Raw genomic sequence first — 19,047 nt, 5'->3', positions numbered from 1 at the left:
GATGAATGATTGATTGGAATTGAAGTGCGTGGGTCAACGATGAAAGTCCACAATTGTGGGCTGATTTGGGATCCAAACAAGAAAACCATCAAGATTACAATTGCAGACTGATTTCTTTGTGGTGTGTTTTTCTCTATTTGACAGTCACGATATGTGCGGTACGTGCAAAGCAGTGAAATACATTAGAAGCAATACAGTCGTCAGAACTTTTTCTAATTGCACAGTTCATCGGCAATGATGCAGTAACTTGATGAAGATGACCCTTAAGATGTCTTAATTTTGGATAAGCCAGGAGTTCCTCCTCTCATATATGTTGAATAAGATGACTTGTAGCTTCTCTGTTCCATGTTGGTATAGTGTAGGACACACTGAAGATGAATGATTGATAGAACTTAGTTTGTTTTTCTTTTCCTTTCTTTTTATTTACTTTCCTCTAAGATGATAAATCAGATGGGATCTGATTGGTTGCCATTTGCTTGTTTGTTTTTGCTTCTGGTCTTTGGATCCATTTATATATCTTCAGATTATACAAGTTCTTCATGCGGCATAATAAAACCAATGTTTAATGTTGCACTCACGGGAGAGGTGAGTTCACTGCTTTTTGCACAGTTACCCCTGAAAGCGATCCCGAAAAAAAATCAATTTTTATTAGCCTGTCCAGCACCTGCGCGTGATTTGGCTGCACGTCAGCCTCGGCACATCCCAAATACTTGTGATGTGAAAAGGATGTACTCTAGGGGTACCGACAACTCAGGCGAGGCAGGATGATTGCTGAGACTAAGGGGGGAGGAAAACCATCTGTAGACTGTCAGTTGCTGCCGATCTCAGGCCATTGGGGAGGACGGAGAGAGACCTGAATACCCAAGTTACTCCCGAGGCTCAATGGAGACTCACCAAGCGTGAAAGCCCCAGAATGGCAGTTGGCTTGCTACTGGCCTCGCCCGTCATTCCAGTTCACTTACAAGACACAGTAGCTGATCAGTGGGCTTGAATGCATTTAATAGTTTGTGTGCCATGCATGTTGGGGATCCATAAGAGGGGAGGGGCTATTTAAAGCAGGGGAGGAGAATTATACATGTAAGACTTTACAGTAGTCCTCTCAGATGATATTCCTGGTTATTATAGAATGTTATAAAGACCGATTTTTTCATATCAAACAATACGGGCGATTCATAGTAGTGCACCTCCGAGAGTTTGCAACGCATTGGCCAATCACAACGCTCAAAATCTGTGGACCCTTTCCAAACACGCATTGGGTTGACAGATTTCTCGCATTGTGATTGGCCAACGCGTTGCAATCTCTTGGAGGCGCACTGTTATGAAACACTTGTATTTCACCACATGAAAGTTTTCGGCCATTGAACGGCATTAATAATCCTCAAACCTCCTGCAAATTTTACTGGAAAACCCCTACCCCGTACCGTCCTTGTACCTGTTGCATCCAGCTCAAGTCAGATTCGTGAAATCATACAGCCTTTGTAGTACTGAATCCTGCAAATATTTCAGAGCTGGCATGTGGGTATGGTGAATGTATGACTCCTGTGGTTAATGTTTACAGTAAATGTTCATGCACCGGGTTTCATAATCTGCACGGCGTGAGTTGCCGCCGGCTGGTACAGTAGATGCATCATCACATATTGCAGGGAATCATTTGCATAGTTAAGGGTTCAGGTTCCTGGTATACATTGTGTATGGGGATTGGATTTCCACTAAGTGTTTCAAAGATGGAGTTGAAGAGCTTATTAAAAGTAGAGTTATTCCTAGCTGTCTAACCTTGGCCCTTATAACTGTGTATTCTGCCTCATTGAGCATGTGTGTGTGTGGTCATTCATCTCAAAGCCAAGTGAGTGGGGGTCAGACAAGAGGGCAATTTATTTCGTGAGAGGAGTTGACAACTCCCTTTGGTTTACGAGATGAGCAGAGCGTGAATAGGAGAGTTGATGGAGTGTCTCATCTTACTGACAAGAGACAAGGGGACGCAGCCCCAGCGAATGCCTGAGATGTGAAGTTCTCAGTTGATAAGTGTCAAGGGGAGCGTCCAATATGCCGTCCAATCAAACGCTTGGTCAGGTCCGAGTGCAGTGAAGTGCCGAGTTGTGAAATTCCTAGCTGCTTGGGTAATGGGTAGGTGAGTGTGTTGAACTCACGTCTTGGAGGCTTTCATAAAGCTACATGTAACTGCACACAGTGTACCTCTATGATAACATTGCCAAAGGTTAGAAAAAGTTCTTCACAGCAAAAAAAACACAAAATATCGGATAGTGTTACCGAGCAGATTTAATGTAGAGGGCGCTTTTTTGCCCAGCAGTGGCATCCTATGGAGCAGACAGATACACCATTTGTACTCGCTGTTTACCGTGTGGAGCAGCCATATCAGCAGAACACCTACATTTATCTTACATACCTTGTGTAGACATTCCTTTCTTTTCGTACAGTTAAGAAAACTCAGTGAAGATACTCGTTTTTCTTGATTTGGGAACAGGATTTTCAGCTGGCTTTTTGTACAAGGTTTCCTTTGACTATTCCTCTTCCTTTTACGACGATGACCCCTACCCCTAAATGCCTCTAAACTTCTTTTCCAGAGAAGGGGGAAATGTCCTGTGGACATGTGTAAGTCCACAGAATGTCTTCCCTTCCTGCATCGTGTGGACATCTTTTGTTCACAAGTCCGCACTAGGTATGTAAGGTTAGCGCACTAATTTAGAATCGTAGTGTGCCCATGATTGCTTGGCTTTCTGTGCCCCAACTGGTTTCACCAGCCTCATTTAAAGAAAACACTGTGCATATAGTGACTGTTCGTCTTGTTTGGTCAAAGGAGTATGTGGCGTAACAGTAAATTTGAAGAGAAGACTTAATCACTTACCAGACCAGCTCTTTGTCCGACTTTTGACAGATCTTTAACTATTGAGAAGTTCCCAGAAATCATCATTTGCCATGAAAACTTGGGGATAGGGGAAAGTACCTCATTTTAGGATTTCTTGATTGTTCGGTGGTGTTTCTTTTTGGGGGGGAGAGTGAGACAGTGAGGTAACTTTATAATAGGCCTGATATAGTAAAGCTTTGGTTCATCATGGGTATGCATGAAGGCAGAATTCTTCCTGAATGTTACCTGTGTATGGTTACTGTAAGAGCTTGTAAATGTCAAAAATGCATGTTATGCGAATCATTTGATTGTTCCGCTGTGCTCAGATTGCATTACAGTTCACCTACCTGTTCCTCAGGGTCCTGTTTCATTGGTCTGCTTGCTTCCTGTAATTCAAACGAGTCAAATGTCCTGTGTAATAAATCCCTGTCAGTGAACTCTCCACAATTTGAAATATGAAGCCTCTCAGTATTTGCGTTTGCTTCTGCCAATCTATTAATCTGCTCCCTTGATCTGTTAGAAATCTGTCAGAGTTTATTATCTCTCTGGTTTACATGCTCATAGTTCAATGTCGGAAAATCATTTCATGCTGGGAAAAATATGACCAGTACCAATTCTAGAGAAGAAATTATTAGGTGCCAGTTATAAATTAATCTGTTGTCTTTTTAAATTAATTAAATTATGTTTCTAAAATTAAGTGAAGTTATTGTATTACATTTCATGAAGTACACGTACTACTAATCCGCCCCGAGCTGAAGTGCACCCTCAAGTGGCAAAAGAAAGACAGGTGGTAGTAATTTTTCAAGCGGGTTCTTGCACGCATTCTGCGTGTACGCAAAGACCACACATTAAGGAATAAATTCATTACGTATACTCAGCGTGCTCTGCTTCAAACGTGCCATTATAAATGCACGCTTATGCGGTGAGTACATGTACCGAAAAAAAACGCCCTCTTTTGTTGCGCTCGGAGCGGATAAGGCCATACATTGTAGACCTACATGTGGAGCCTACCAAGAGGAGATTTTGTTCAGTTCATTGGATGAAAGGCATTGGGAGCTTCGCCACAAGATGTTTTGTCCCAATATTATTAATTGGTGTGCTGTTTTCTTTTTACAAATGCCTGAATTCACGTACAGAGAATAACGAGCAGCTGAAATGATTCCAGTCTGCCACGCAATAATGGGTATGAATCACTCCAGCAGATGCTTCCAAAAATGTACACTCTTTGGATCCATCTAAGAGTCAGATATTCACATCATGGATGATGAGCGAACCGGGAATTCTCCATCCAATGAGAATTGAAGGACACTACAGCGTAGCCCACTGGTAGAACATTTGGAATGAGAATGAATACATTGACCTAGTTTTTGCCTCGAGATCAAACCAAATGCGTAGGATCGAGGATCGGAGACTTGTACATGTACCTTTGTCCATGATTCTCAGTTGTTATTATAATCACCATCTGATGAAATTTCCAATAAAATGGAAGCTTGTTTTACAGTTGGGTAATAAGATATTTGTAATTTGAAGGGAAGAAGAGGTTGGATAATAAAGTTGCTGGGGAAAGGGAAGAGATTGTTATCACTTCTTTTTCGGCTGGGGAGGATTATTTTAGTCTTCATCTTTTCCATTCACCAAAGTGGTGTTATCATTTTAACTATGTATATCACAGACTTTGAAATAAACATTGGTGGAAAGAGTATGAGGACTAACCTTTTTATTTTTACAAGTGGCGATACATGTAAATACATAGGGTTGGAAAAAAAATGAGCCTATGCACTCGACTAGAAGTATGCTGGGATTGGTTTCCTATTTCAACGCAAGGCACACTGACCCACTTGTCAGGGAGAAAAGGAAACCCAGTGTCATATCTATCGCTTGAAATATTGGAGTGATTGTGTTATGCTTTAGCGGTGTTCTTTTCAGGCGTACATACTGTAAGCCTGTGTAAATTCCATCATCAAAGATATCATTTGTCTGGCATACTCTGCATACATGTATGAAAACTGAACTGGTCATTACAGCCAGCACACAGCAGTGATGTGAGGACGCATATTTTCTTTGTCATCTTCACTGTCTGCAGACTTCATTTGAAATACTACGGTGTGCCAGCAAAGCTGCATGTTTTGGTGTGACACACACGACATTTTGATTTGGCGTTGCATTCAGGTTGCGCTCATAAAAATTGATTCGGGACCGTTTGTAAGAATTTCACGTTTGCATTGCGGTGATTAAATTCCTCCTCCAAAGGAAGATGTGAAGTTCTGCAGTCCCTGCTCATTTCCTTTCGCTGTCGAAGAGGAACTGTTGTTGATTGATAGAAGGAGGGAGATGTTTTCCCTAGTGTGACTCTTCACCCTTATTTTGTAATGTGTCACACCATGTTAAAAATTAACGGATCCATCCCGCTCTGCTGAGTTATATTGCTCGCATTCACATGGACATGTACTTGTATGTTCCTCCATCAGGGTTAAGATTGCAATTAGCCTCTGCAAAATTAAATATTGATTAAACTGTGCACCTTTTCCAACTTCCAGGCTCAAGTATACCTTCTTTTATCACACTTTTCTAAAGTGATTCAGACTCCACTTTAATAGTGCACAAAGCATTCATGCAGACAATGATTGTTATGTGTTTTTTACCGGCAGGCTTATAATTTTGAACATTAAATATGCATGATATACCGTACTGTACGTGTGCATGCATGACACATTTCTCCAGTAGATATAATCCACCCAACATTAATCATTCCAGAAGTCATGTCTTGTGTATCATTTTGTATATTAAACTTGGAAGGATCATTACAGTTGACCTGATCCTCACACATGGCAATTGCAAATTCTCTAACTTTATTATCCGCTCCAAGCAGAACAAAACAGGGTGTTTTGGGGGGGTTTTTTTGGGTACTCACCACATAAGCGCACCTCGTGGCGCGCAAGTATAGGCGCGTTTGAGGCAGAGCATGCTGAGTATGCATAACTAATTTATTCCAGCAGGTATGGTCTTTGTGTACATGCAGAACGCTGCAAGAACCCGCTTGTAACCACCTGTATTTAGGGGTGCACTTCAGCTCGGGATGGATTATGGTTTGTGAAATCATTGAATTGTCCATAGTTTCCCAAGCCTTCTGCGGTCAAAACTTTACTTAATATAAGATGCTTTTCCACATTTTAATAACAACTCAGTGTCATTACATGGTACACGTCAAGTACATACTTTACATCAATCCAGGACAGTTTCAGGTGCGTATTATTACAACCCTCTTCCTCACAAGTCTCTTAAAATGCCTGATCTCCTTGTGTACTTTATTAGTAAACAAACAGGCCCCGATACCACATATTCCCCACTCATTCAGAGGGTTCTTATTGGGTTGTAAGTTGAATGGCAAGGTCAACACAGGGTCAGCGTACCTGCACAAGGTTCAGGAAGTTCAGTGAATACAGTCAGTTTGCAGAGCCTGTGTACACAATAGTACAGAACTGTACACAGTATTTGTGTACCTATATTTGATGGTACGTGACAAGTGCACTGTTGAGATAAATACATAAAAGGTATATGATGTTTGAAGTGTAGTGATTGTGCTTGGGGTTGTTTCAATTTTGTAGTGTTTTTATTCAGCAAGGATTTTGGTTTTGATAGTTTATTACGAGGCATCTTAAATTGTACCCTGAAACCATATTGAATTGTTTGATGAGAAGCGGGAGTTACTGCATGTGCACCATTTGGCTTGATAACATTCCATTTGCACTTATCTCCACTGATGTTGCTGCAACTTACGGAAGTCATGTGATCCATTTGTAAGTGTCAGCGGCATGAAATGCACTCTCTTGATCCTCCCAATTCTAAGTATCTGTTACCCTTTCTTTTCTCTCCCGTTTGCACTGAGAAAATATCGTCATCTTCGACCGTTGACTTTGCTTTGTGCAGACGGTGAAAATGAACCTACCGCGCCAGATAAGAAAAGAGCAAGTACAATTTGACAGGCCCAAATAGACCCGACCTCTTGTTAGCTGAGATGGGCCATGAAACGGGCACAAGGACAGCTTCGAGGAAGATTAAAAGAAAAAAGAAGATGAGCCCTGGATATTTAAGATGCGGTTACTATTGTCAGAAGGGGATCACCGTGGAGATGGATCGATGGAGACAAGGCCATCGGAGTATGGATTTCTGGTCTGGACGTGGATTCTTGAGCAGCTGAGGAGGGAGGCAATGGAAGCATTGCTAGAATAAGATGGAGAGGACACAGAAGATGAAGGTGATAGACTTCAAGAGGCTGTGAGGACAGGAGATGTGCTGGAATGTCCTCCACTGACGTGAAACCCTGGGCGAAAATGAGACATTTCCTGAACACAACCCCCAACCAACTGCCTTGAGGCTGTGATCAAGAATGGAAATATTCCTGATATCTTGAAACTGTTCACACTCTTCTGGAAGTTAAAGGGACTCACTTATCATGCGTGATGGTTCAGGTTTCCGCTGGCATTTTCTCATTGCACAAAAGTTGGCAGCATTCCTTAAAAGTTTGAGCCAATTACCAATTCAGTTTACTTTTTTAACTACCAAACAGAAACTAAACTTGCTCCATGTAGGGGGTTTCATTCTCTGAACTGCTACATGTAAATCTCCTTGTTTGTGTACACAAGTGAAACACCTAAATGAAGTGACTTAAAGCTGGTGGGGTTTTTCTCAGCATTTTTGAAGCAAGACAGTGAGTTGCATCTGCAAGTCAGCGTTCTCAATGGTGCCATCCACAGTGCATCCGGTTGGTTTCTTTTCCTCAGTCCACCCAAACATCTGATCAGAACTCCAAGCCTGAAGTTGATTGCCTGTCCTTTTTAGCCCCGTCCACGTTGTACCTGACCCCCCCTCCCCCCATGCAGACATGGGTCATATCCTACAGAGATTGTGTCTGACACTAGATGTCTCTCACTCTCTCCCCTTACTCTATCTGTGGGGCCTAGTAGCTGTTGGGGAATGAAGCACAATCAATAAGGCAACCATGTTGCAGCACGGATCGATGCCTTGAATTACGCCAGCTTGGCTGTCAACCATTCTGCCAATATTGTCCTTGGTCTGGACGAATATATGAATAAGTTTGGCATGGGTAATGAGCCTGATTAAGGAATAATGTATGGAAGAGGGAATAAACTGTGCAGGTGTATTTGTTAGATTGGCAAGAAGCTAGGAGGAAATTGGGGTAAAAAAAAAAGATAATTCATTTTTACTAAAGGGATTGTCTTGATTCTTGTAAGCAGAAATTATAGGAAGTTTGAAGTTTAAAGATATCCCGCATACCTGCGTGAGGACCAAAATATGAGACGTTCTTTGAATTGAAGGTAAAGTGCATGCTTTGTAGAATACTGACAAATTCCATTAAAACAATTCATCAAATTCAGCTTGATTTCTGAGACAGATTTAAACCAGTGATTTTAAATTTCAAACTGAGGTATCGCTGAGTTGACCCTGTTCATTGTCATCACTTAGATGTTTGAAAAATACCAACATCATTTTACAAGTGTGGCTTGGTTGAAACCAAAGCTTGGTATGTACACGTAATTCATGAGGCCACCAATTTTGTACAGAATCTGTACAATTTTTGATGGTGATGTAGCTGAATTGCTACAATTTTATCCGATGCGTGTAGCTAAATCAATGTCAGGAAAGTTCCTTGCCCCCCCTCCCCTATGGACATGTACATATCCCAGGGCTTGAATGCGTCTCCTTCCCCCAGAATGTTGTCCTGTAAAAGAAAACTTGGGAGCAGCTTTTCTGGGCTGTGTTGCATTCCTGACCACATCAGCCCATCCCAAAGGCCCAGCCGGCAGCTACAATTTCCCCTGAGTCCTCTCTCCCTGGACCCCCTTTGTGCAATTGATCAGCAGCAGGTGACTACTCAGTTCTCTATTCAAGGACCCATCTCATAACTCCCAGTCATTACGATGCCAGCTGAAAAGTTTGTTCAGCACCATCTTGATCAGAATGATTCCAGTTATCAGGTCTTTATTAGTGTGTGAATGGGTATGCAGGTGCCCAGGTGCTGTGTACATGTGTGTGTATGCTATTTTTTCTCCGATTCTGGGTTAAGACCAGAGGAGGGAGATGGACATTTCTGACACACCTCCATAGTTCGGCAGAAAATTAAGGACTTGGACCAAATAGCTCACACCTGCCAAGTGCAGAAATTTGATGGAACCTAAAACTCTTTGCCAGGAAAAAATGCTAACCAGTGTAAACTGGTGATTGTTGTTAAGCAACATTTTCAGCAAAGTATCTCCATGAACTTGTAGCCGTTTTCTCAAATGGAAGAATAACTGACTTGTCCTCTGTGACACAGTGTCCTAATTTCTTTAACCCCATGTACCAGTGTGTGCATGTGTACTCTTTGATTTCTTCCTTTGTTGTGTCTGAATTCAACAGTGACAAGCGAAGTACAGATTAACATGAAATAAAAGACCCCCCCTCGTCTGTGTTTTTCTTCCTTTCATTTTCCTCCATGGTCACTGATGTAGGTTTCGCCTCTTCACACACCTCAAGCAGTTGATGCTTCCTGGAGATGCAGTGTGAGATACTGTGCAGCAGTGCTGAGATTCGGGGCTTTAATTTACTCATAGCGGACCCGATAACGCCAAGGCACTTAAGTTGGGGGCTTTTCTGTTTGCTCAACAACGCCAGCGTTTCACACGAACCGCATTGCTGGTGCGAGTCACTCATGTGTAAATCATTTCTCACATGGAAATGTATCATAAAAGGTGGGACATCAGCGACGACAGTGGTGTTTATTAAAACTTGTTTGCTCAACGCTGTGAGGAGGATGGGCATAAGTATATCAGTGTTTTAAAAGCCCTCCTGCATGGCATTGTTTGTATACCTTAGGTCTTTGTGTACATTATGTAAAGTACATGCATCACAGAAATTAGGCGGTGGAAGATCTCTGTCCAGGTTGATCTTTGGATCATTTATTCTCTGCTCTTTGTTACACTTTGTACATTAACTTCTGCATCTTATGTTGACATGATCTGTGGGTGACAGTTACAAATGCTTATTCTAAGACTCAGAGAAATTTTGATGATCTTTCTCTTGCCATATAAATGTTGTACTTCTATGTTTTGCCAAGGAGCCTAAAATACAGTTTGGGGACTAATTATAATCTGCAACTTGACCTAAATACTGATTTGGGAATGCTATGGCAGGTGTTAATAAAAACAATCAGTTGCAAGCAAGTCCGTTGTTCATATCCACTTCAATATTTTGACACACAAATTGACCACTTCCCAGACTTAAAGTACTCCGACTTGTACTCATAATTAGAAGTACTCGTACTCGGAGGAACAGGTACTAGTACTTGAAAATAAGTTCTTGTACTCGGCTGGTAAAGTACTCAGACTTTCAGGTACTCGGAAATGTAAGTACTCGGCGGTACTCTGTACTCGGAAAAAGTGCTCAAGTATAGCACTGTCCTGTGTGCCATCAGTCTGTTGAATGCTCATCTCTGTTTTGTGAAGAAGAGAAGCCCACAGATCTGAAGGAAAATATCTTTTCTAATCTTCTGCATTTTTGAAGAAATGGAGAAAAGTGTTTCATTTTGCTGATTGACAGATATCTATACAGTTAATGAATTGCATTGATACGTTCCTCACTCTCAGCGCAAACTCTTATTTTGTGCTTGGAATGCTGAAAGCCTAAAGCCTAACAGTCGTTTGTTTCCCAGTCATGATCCATGTACACTTGTGCGTCGCTTAAAAGCAAAATCTATCCCAGACCAAAGTGTGTGATGTCTTAAAAAACAGTGAGCCCTTTTTGGATCCTTGATCCATGAACATCGATGAATCAGCTTGTGTTAATTGCTTGTCTCATTCCGCAACAAACGACCACCGATTTTCAAAGTGCTTTTGACCCAAAAGAAATGCAGATTTCACGCTCACATACCCGCATATCCATTCCCTTGTACATGTTCCCCCGCAGTGTTCCAACCAGAAGCAGCCTGTCAGTTACCCCTCTTGACACGCAGATCTCTAGCACAGCTCTACCCGCAGGGGGGGGGGAGAACCCAATGCTTGTATCAGGTTACATTACGCCAGTCTTGTTTACCACTTCGGATTTGGTTTTTTTTTTCCCCTTTTTTCTCTCCTGTAAAGTCAAAGATTTTTTGATTTTCAGGACAGATTTTGTAAGGGGCAGTTTTATTATTGCGTCTAACGGAAAGGCACGTATTCAGGTTATTAGTGCATATGCTTACCTTAGACTTGGGTGTTAGTCAAATACTCATGCACATGGACTAGTACTCGTAGCAATGACTCGAGTCCTGATGAGTAAATGACTCAATCAACTCAAGTCCCTCATCAGAAGACCCACCTCAAGTGAAAGTTAATAAGACTCGAGTTTCCAAAAAAAAAGGAAAATTCTTTGTGAAAAAGTTGTATTACAGTGCTAGATAATGTTCGTGTTGTGTGTTATTATCGTCAAAAGTAAGCAGTGGTGTGACCACATCATAAGAAAAAAATTGAAAAGTGACAAAAAATGACTTTTACTTTGATAGGATTGCTTATATTTGTTTATGAAAACAAATTGTTCCCTGTTTTTTCCCCATTATTTGCATCGTTAGCTTGCATGTTTCTGAGTTTTGATGTTGGCCTCAGGTTCTTGTGAACAGCATGAGAGATTTTGCATTTGTTGTGAAATACCTCAATATTATTTTTATGACTAAGTGAGTGATTTCTGTCTCAAGTACACTTTATTGAGATATTAATGCACATACATGTACATTACTTGTAATGACAGTAAAACTTCACATTTTATTTATTTTGAATTGGATTTGTGTATATGTTTGTATTTTGGTTTTGTATTTCTTCCACTGTTCCAAAAGAAGGTACACTGTACAATTGTATATGTACCTGTAGGCTTGCCCATCTTTTTGAAATTGATTCTATTTAGACCAGAGGAATGCTGTAATTGATTGACCCCGTAGTACTTACAGGTACTATCAGTGTGTGTGCTGTTCATTTGCATCGTCAGTCTGAAACTACAGTATGTTTGTGGGACCATTGTGCCCATGTTTAACTTCAGAATTGGTGCTTTTAGATTTCTTGAGCACTTTCATTAAAAAGTCCTAGATTTTTTTATCTGCCAGTTTAGAAGTCTCTGAGAATTAAAAGCAACGATGTTGTCAGTGACTGAAATTAAATCCAATCAAAGGTAGATTCATTACATTAAATTTTGTATCAATTGCAGTCACACGAATCAAAGCAATGGCGAAGCGAAATGGGAGAACAGGTGAAAAGTGGTGTACATTTACATGTACATGTATGTATGTTGTTGCTGGTCACCTAATGAGGTCAAAAATACATTGGCTGACAGTGTTTTGTATCGCAAAATGAATTACAAAGACATGTGTAGTCATCATTGCCTTTTAAAGCCGGTGTGTGGCCCGTTAGTCCCAGGTAGATGGCTCCATCATTGCATTGTCTGCCTCATCCAATTTACCTTTCCCTGCGTTTATTATCTCACATGCATATTAAATTACTACGTTGCCTCGCATCAGAGCACACGTGCGTATTGCGTGCCATTGGCAGTTTGCTCGTGTCGTGTAATAAAGTCCACTTAGCCCTCGCCTGACTGGCCAATTCTGAAGCGGCACTCGTAGTATTTGTTCACCAGCCTTCCCAGCTTGGCAATAAAACAAATTTTCTGTTGATCCAACCCATGCTATTTAAATAACGATAGTATGCCAAATGAGAAACCTCATTTAATGACGGTAAACACTCCTCGAGTGGCGGAGGAGAACGTTTGAGAAACAAACACAAGGATCTTGTGGAAGTTGTGAAGTGGGCTGGCGACGTTCCTTGTGTGAAGTTGTAGAAGCACTTGAGAGTGACACAAATGGCACTGCTTTACAGATCTCATTGGAAATTATTGGAAAATGGATCAGGTTTTTTGAGTTACACGTACTGTACATGGTCCTCACATGCCCTTAATGAGTGCTTTTTAAGTCACTACAAAGATGAATAGATGTACTGTACACGTACTGTGACAACTACCCAAATGGACGTTATGTACAGAAGGCCGTTCTGTAAGAATTCGTCAGTGAGTCAACTATAAGACAGACACATTGTACTTGCGTACATACATGCATACGGCAGCTGATGGATGTCGTGACTGCTTTATTTCTTGGCAGCATCATTCTGTGCACAGGCCCACAGGCAGTGCAGGTTTAAGGATGCGACCTGTTATTTGGAGCTCACGATGTCTGTGTCCGCAAGCAAGACTGTTTACCACAATAGGAGTGATGCTGGACATGGTGTTTCATTTAGTGTATGCCTCAAAGAGGCAACTTCAAAAAACTGTCAGTCACCCCCCCTACAGTTTTGTTGCATTTAATCTTCAATCATTCCTTGTTTACTCATGCACTGATAGGAATGGAGTACCACACGAATGCATTTGAAGCCTCAAGACTAATCTGTAACCGTAGATCATGGATCTTGAAAAGTGGGAAACCAACAAATTTCAAACTGCAGAGACGGGCTGAGTTGAATTTGTCGCTCAGATTGAAATGAATAGCCGCAGAAAGATTTTGTTATTTCCCCCAATTCTGTGAGGACAACTGCTGCTGGTTTTTCTTCTTTCCATGAATCACTTGCGCTGCTTTCCGTGAGCACCATCAAGGATATGGAAACTTACGTTTTGGATTCTTTCTCTTGGAGGTTTCTTTGGCACCTGAACTTTCCTCCATCTCAGTTCCAATTGACCTCATGTCTTACATGCATGTCTACAATTGTGTTGAGACTTCCATATATCATTTCTTTGTACATATAGGTCCTGAAACATAAGTGAGTACAAATCTAGCAAGCATGTATCCACAGACTCACTCCCTGTAGTACTTTTGTGGCATTATGTGAGCTACTTGCAGCATACATGTCCAAGCCTGTGTCACTGTCGCACCATTTCTTGCCCGTTAGCTAATTGAAATTTTCAGCGTATTGATTGCAGTTCTAGCATGCCGGGAGGCAGGCTGGCCTCTGAAACTGAACCAGGTCATGCCGTGTTTCTTTTCTGCTGTGGACATGCCGTAAGCCAAGCATGCCACGAAGGCACCCAGGCAGAGAGATGAGAATCTCTTATGCAAATATTAGTAGGTAGTATCCCGTTACCGTGTAAACAGGTTGAATGTGACGTGATTAAAAAGTAGCTCCACTGGCCATCCAGAATTCTTTACAAAATCCCTGTCCTCAAATTCCGATCAAATCTTGGTTATGACCAAAAATACTTGTGAACATGTTTGGGATTCTTTTTGATGAAATACAAAACTGTCAGATTTGCAAACTTACCGTAAATGTTTAAGGAAATGTGTACTGTGATACAGTAATTGGACACTACATGGGAGATAAGCAAGGCTTTTTCTTCCACCTCAACAGTAACAGTCAAAGACCCCCTAACAATCCAGTGAGAATGTTTTTAAAGATTTTGTAGAATTGAGGAAGGAAGCACCTAGCCATTATTTGACAGAGGGCTTGATTCCACTTGAAAGGTGAAGTACAAGATTGACTGATAGGAGTCTTGCCAAGTGGTAGATTGGGAAGTTGTCAGGATAGTTTCTATACAGGAATGGTACTTGTACATGTGGTTCAGATCCCACCGGATTGGTCAGTCAGCTCCTTGCTCATTCATAGATGTTTACGTTTCCTCAGAAGGAATTGATCTACTGTACAGTGTGCATGTAGTTCCTTTCTCTCTCTGCAACAGACATTTCTCTGACTGTTGTCCATTGATAACTCGGCCGTTCTGGCTTCATTGTGAATGTTTATGTCTAGGAACAAACCGTGATAAAGATTAAAGCATTGACATATGGATCTTGGCCTCTGGCTCATAGCAAGATGTATTAAAAAGAAATAAAAAAAATTTAAAAAATACACGTCAGTCGAGAAATGAAGCAATAAAACTGGAAATTCAATTGAGCCTTAGAAAAAGCAGTTTTAATCCAGAGGTGACCTTTGTATTGGAGGTTGGGCAAATTCTTCAAAACAAATAAAGAGGGAATCTTTTTAAGATGATATGAAAAAGAGGAAACAATAGGCAGACCGTAAGAAACACCAAATCATTTTTATATTCTGTAGCCTTGGAGGACAATGGCTGCGTCATCCTAGACAGATGACTGATTACTCTGAAATTAATATCCTGGCACCGAGTGTTCTTGCGGTAATTGCCTGCTACCCGGCAGGAAAAAAAAAAACCAACTATCCCGTCCAAAAAAGCAGAGATCCAAGGCTGCTAAAGAGCGAAAATATAAGATAATGGTAATTGCCATCTGTTTGTTGGTATTTTTTTTTTTTTCAGTGAAGATGATGACAAGCCCTTTTTTCATGTGTACATAACTCTTTGTTGTAACCAGAGGGGCCTAGGGAATTGGATTGTTGGTTATGTCGCTGACCTGATGTGTTATATTCTCAATCAACCTTGGAGGCCCAGCCTGATTTCTCTGAGGACAACAGCTTTGAATGATGTTCGAATGTTACGTGGTTTGTATGCCAGAGTCTTTGACAATTAAAAAACCTGGGGAATTAATTTAATTCTGGCCAAACCGATTGTGGTAAATTTACTTAACTGTGTTGGATAGTGGTTTGTGTTACAGAGTGACGGATGTACATGCAAGCGCAGGCCTACATGAATATGTAAACTGGTGAACACGGTTTAATCTGTCCACAAAAGTACACAAATGTACAGAAATTGACTTTAAACAGTTAAAAACAACATGAATCAATACCGGCAATTTGTTTATCTAATTAAATTTAAGCAATCATATTAACTGATCACAAATAAACAATTAACTGGATCGATGATAATAACCTTGTGTATACATGAAGTTGTACAGGTGCATGATGCCCCATTATATGCAATAAACCCTGTACCTTGACGTGCGCACAGCCATAACGTGGTAAATTGTCGCTGTTTCTGTTATATTTTCTACCACATTACATGCTTAAACATATCCCCAAATACCCACAGAAAACCCATAAGAACCAAATAAAGGAAAATTAAATAATGCATTGAATGGATTCCACTTAAGACTTTGTGATAACATGCAGTGAAACCAAATATGGCGACTCCCAAAGTGTGAGCCGAAATTTCTAGATAACGTGCTTCTTGAACAGTGCTCTCGATTGACAAACGCCACAAACAAATGAACAAATGAAGTATCAATAAAAAAAGCTTTCTGACTTTACGGTTGAATCTCCCCACAGGGGTGCAGAACATCTCTGGATCAGCTGATTTCTTAGTTGCATGTCTGCCTCAAGATCACGGTGATTCAGCTCATGTCCTTAGGCAAGATAGTTTACTCTTGAGATATATCAAAAAAGACTAGACTCTGATGGTTCAGTTAAAGTGTTTTCAAATTCCGCTGGTCTTGCTGCTTCAGCCAACATGTACCAGTCTGTCCATGGGCAAGGTAGTTTACACTTAATGATACCAATTCACATGTTTCAGTGATGATCTTTGCTCAGTGTTATACAGCAAACCAACATAGGCCTACTGCTTCAACACTTTACCTAAGCACGAGGCTGTGCTAGCTGTACAAATGAAATCCAAGATGATTTTTGTTATCTCTGTCAGTGACCCAGCACTAACAGATCTCTCTCATTTGCTGCTTTATTGGAAAACTGCACAAAATTCACTTGGGAAAAGTAAAGCTTTCCTGCTGTTACCCACAAATAACGCCCACTGGCACTTTTGATGAGGGTTGATAGCAGCAAGTGAACGTGTCGCTAAGCTCATGTATTTAATGCGCATCTGTAGATTAATCCATGTGCATCTTTGGCCGATTATCAGCCATCCCGTGGGCAGAGTGTCTGTCGCGCCAATCAGCCAATGACGTCAATGTCCACCGTATTTACCACTATTTCAGTCCGACTGGTAAACAGAGTAGTGTCATGTCAAACATATTCATAAACAAAAGGCGTCACGTCTCCCTCCACATCACGGAATAGACATGCTGACATGACTTTGGAGTTTGAAAGTATGTTAAGCACTGCTCAGCAAACTGTACACGTCTTTAACCCGGGCTCAGATTTACTTTTCTGCTCAGGGAAAATTTTATTACATCCCATGAAATCTGATGCTAAGCTGCTTTTGTTGCCTGTAAGCACAGACTATAATTTTGTACTGTTTTAGGCAGAAAATTTCCACTTCACGTCTCATAAGAGCGTCTTTATCAAAGATCGTATAGCGCCGCATAGCGGCGCGAGGTGGGGAACTTCACCACGAATACGCGTAAAATGTTGTTATCATATGGGCGCCATTCTGGGTGGACTACGACTGCGCAGTGCATGTTAATGCACAGGCGCAGGCGCCGCGACAGGTACGCACACACATGAACGTTCACACTCGAATGGCGCCTATGGTGATAACACCTTTATGGCTGAATTACCCATCTTGCGCCGCTTTGCGGCGCTATATACATGTAATCTTTGGTCTTTATCAGCATGATTGGAAACCCTTCAGGTTCAACTGGGATATGAAGTCCAAAAGTGTTAACAGACAGCCTAGTCTCTACTAGGAAGTGACTTATTGCCGCATGGCCAGAGCGATGTTGCAATTCCCTCGAACTTGACCCAGAGAGCTATACACAAGATAGTCGCTTATTTTGTTCTTTTTGTGCCTGTTTTACTGAAGAGTTCTGAGAGTCATGTGGGAGTGCAGGGTTCAAATGACACCAAAATCCTCTTGCCCACATGCTGCAGCAGTTGAAAAAAAAATCCCTGGTGTGTTGCATCATGGAGGAAGGAAAACTCTCTTAGCAACTGCAGAGCTAGTAAATTCCATTTTCAGTTTGCATCCTGTTTCAATTAATTTTGTTCCAAATTTTATCAAACCTTTACACATTGTTGTAAAAACGGTTTCACTTATTATCTGTCATGTAAAGAATGTCAGCTATGCATGTGAATGATGTACACATGTGCACATATGTACATGTAGCCCTACACTTTTCTGGCCAAAAGTTTTATTCTAATCACTGCGGGAATGTTTCCATAGTTATCTCAGAAAAGGCTTAGTTTATGAAATATTGATTATTTTCTCCTGTCATAAAATATGGCATTATAAAACTTGACCAAATTTACCTTCAATTGATTTGTTTGCATGTCAGGTGCCAGGTATTGATTCTGGCAAAAAGGAAGGTTATGTTTATTTCAAGGTATCTTCTCTAAACTTGGTCTGAGTATAGAGGGTTTGCATGCCTGCCATCTTGCAGGTCAGTGCTTGTGTTCCACAGTATACAACTATACATGTATGCCCTAAGGAATTTTCTCTCTGGAACAGAAGAAGAGCCGTGCAAGATGGATTCCTTACAAAGCATCAACAGAGTGTTTGTAATTTATTTTTTTTGGGGGGGGGTTATTTAAACATGACAATGTTGACAGCTTAACTGTTAGATTGTTCTGTTTTCTTTGATTTTTGCCCTCAGACTGTTTTCGAGCTGCAGCAGAGGCTGGACCGCATGACATCCTCAAACTCTACAACACCAAGGGTAACATAGTCAATATATCCCAGAAGTTGGATGAGAACACCCCCGACACACCCTACAAACTAGAGGTTGTCGCTTCGCAATTCACGGGTAAGATGTTTCAGCACAAGCTACACAGTTTGGATTGCGGTGGGAGGGGGGAGCCTGCTCTCAGGGTGGGGATGAGGGTTGTTGAGGCTTCTCATCCCCTCCTGTCACAACCTCCTTCACCTTACCAACCCTTCCCATCCAACCCACTCACCCTATCCCAGCATTCAGTGCACAATAGAGGCTTTGCGTGGTAGCCATCTTACCGGGCAGTTCTTTTCTTCTACAGGGAAACCTCCTTTATGGGTACACTGTGGAACAAAAGCACTGGCCTAAAAGATGGCAGCCATGCAAACTCTCTGTCCGCTATCCTACCACCCTCGTACCATACATGTAGCTCACCCTAGTCCACCCACTGTGTCCAACCACACCCTTGAACACCCAGCCATCTGTGCAGCTTAGCTCAATTTGTCCCCATCAATCATGCCAGCACTTGTTCCACAAGATGGCAAGGAGAGTAACGACCTACAAAATTGTAACTACTCATTGAGCAACTGAAGGAAAAATAGGTCAATTTATCAAAAAAAAGTCGACTGCCTTTAATACCCTGTCTAGATCAATTGATGAACTTCAAATTGGTCAACTG

General features: G+C 41.3%; 1 protein-coding gene across 2 annotated transcripts in view; it reads left to right on the top strand.

Annotated features, from left to right (window-relative positions):
- LOC110978973 (high affinity cGMP-specific 3',5'-cyclic phosphodiesterase 9A-like) overlaps positions 1-19,047 on the top strand; it is an 87,244-nt gene that overhangs the window by 18,863 nt on the left and 49,334 nt on the right. For both annotated transcript variants that reach the window (XM_022234371.2, XM_022234370.2), the window contains exon 2: positions 18,315-18,464. In XM_022234371.2, coding sequence (XP_022090063.1) covers positions 18,315-18,464 — 150 coding nt within the window. The remainder of the gene's footprint in view (positions 1-18,314; positions 18,465-19,047) is intronic.

The sequence above is a fragment of the Acanthaster planci genome, linkage group LG16, assembly GCF_054643075.1.
Source record: "Acanthaster planci isolate LZ-2023a linkage group LG16, COTS_SCS, whole genome shotgun sequence".
Taxonomy (NCBI): Eukaryota; Metazoa; Echinodermata; class Asteroidea; order Valvatida; family Acanthasteridae; genus Acanthaster; species Acanthaster planci.
Note: the sequence above shows the minus strand (reverse complement) of the source record. Positions and strands in the feature narration are given on the sequence as shown.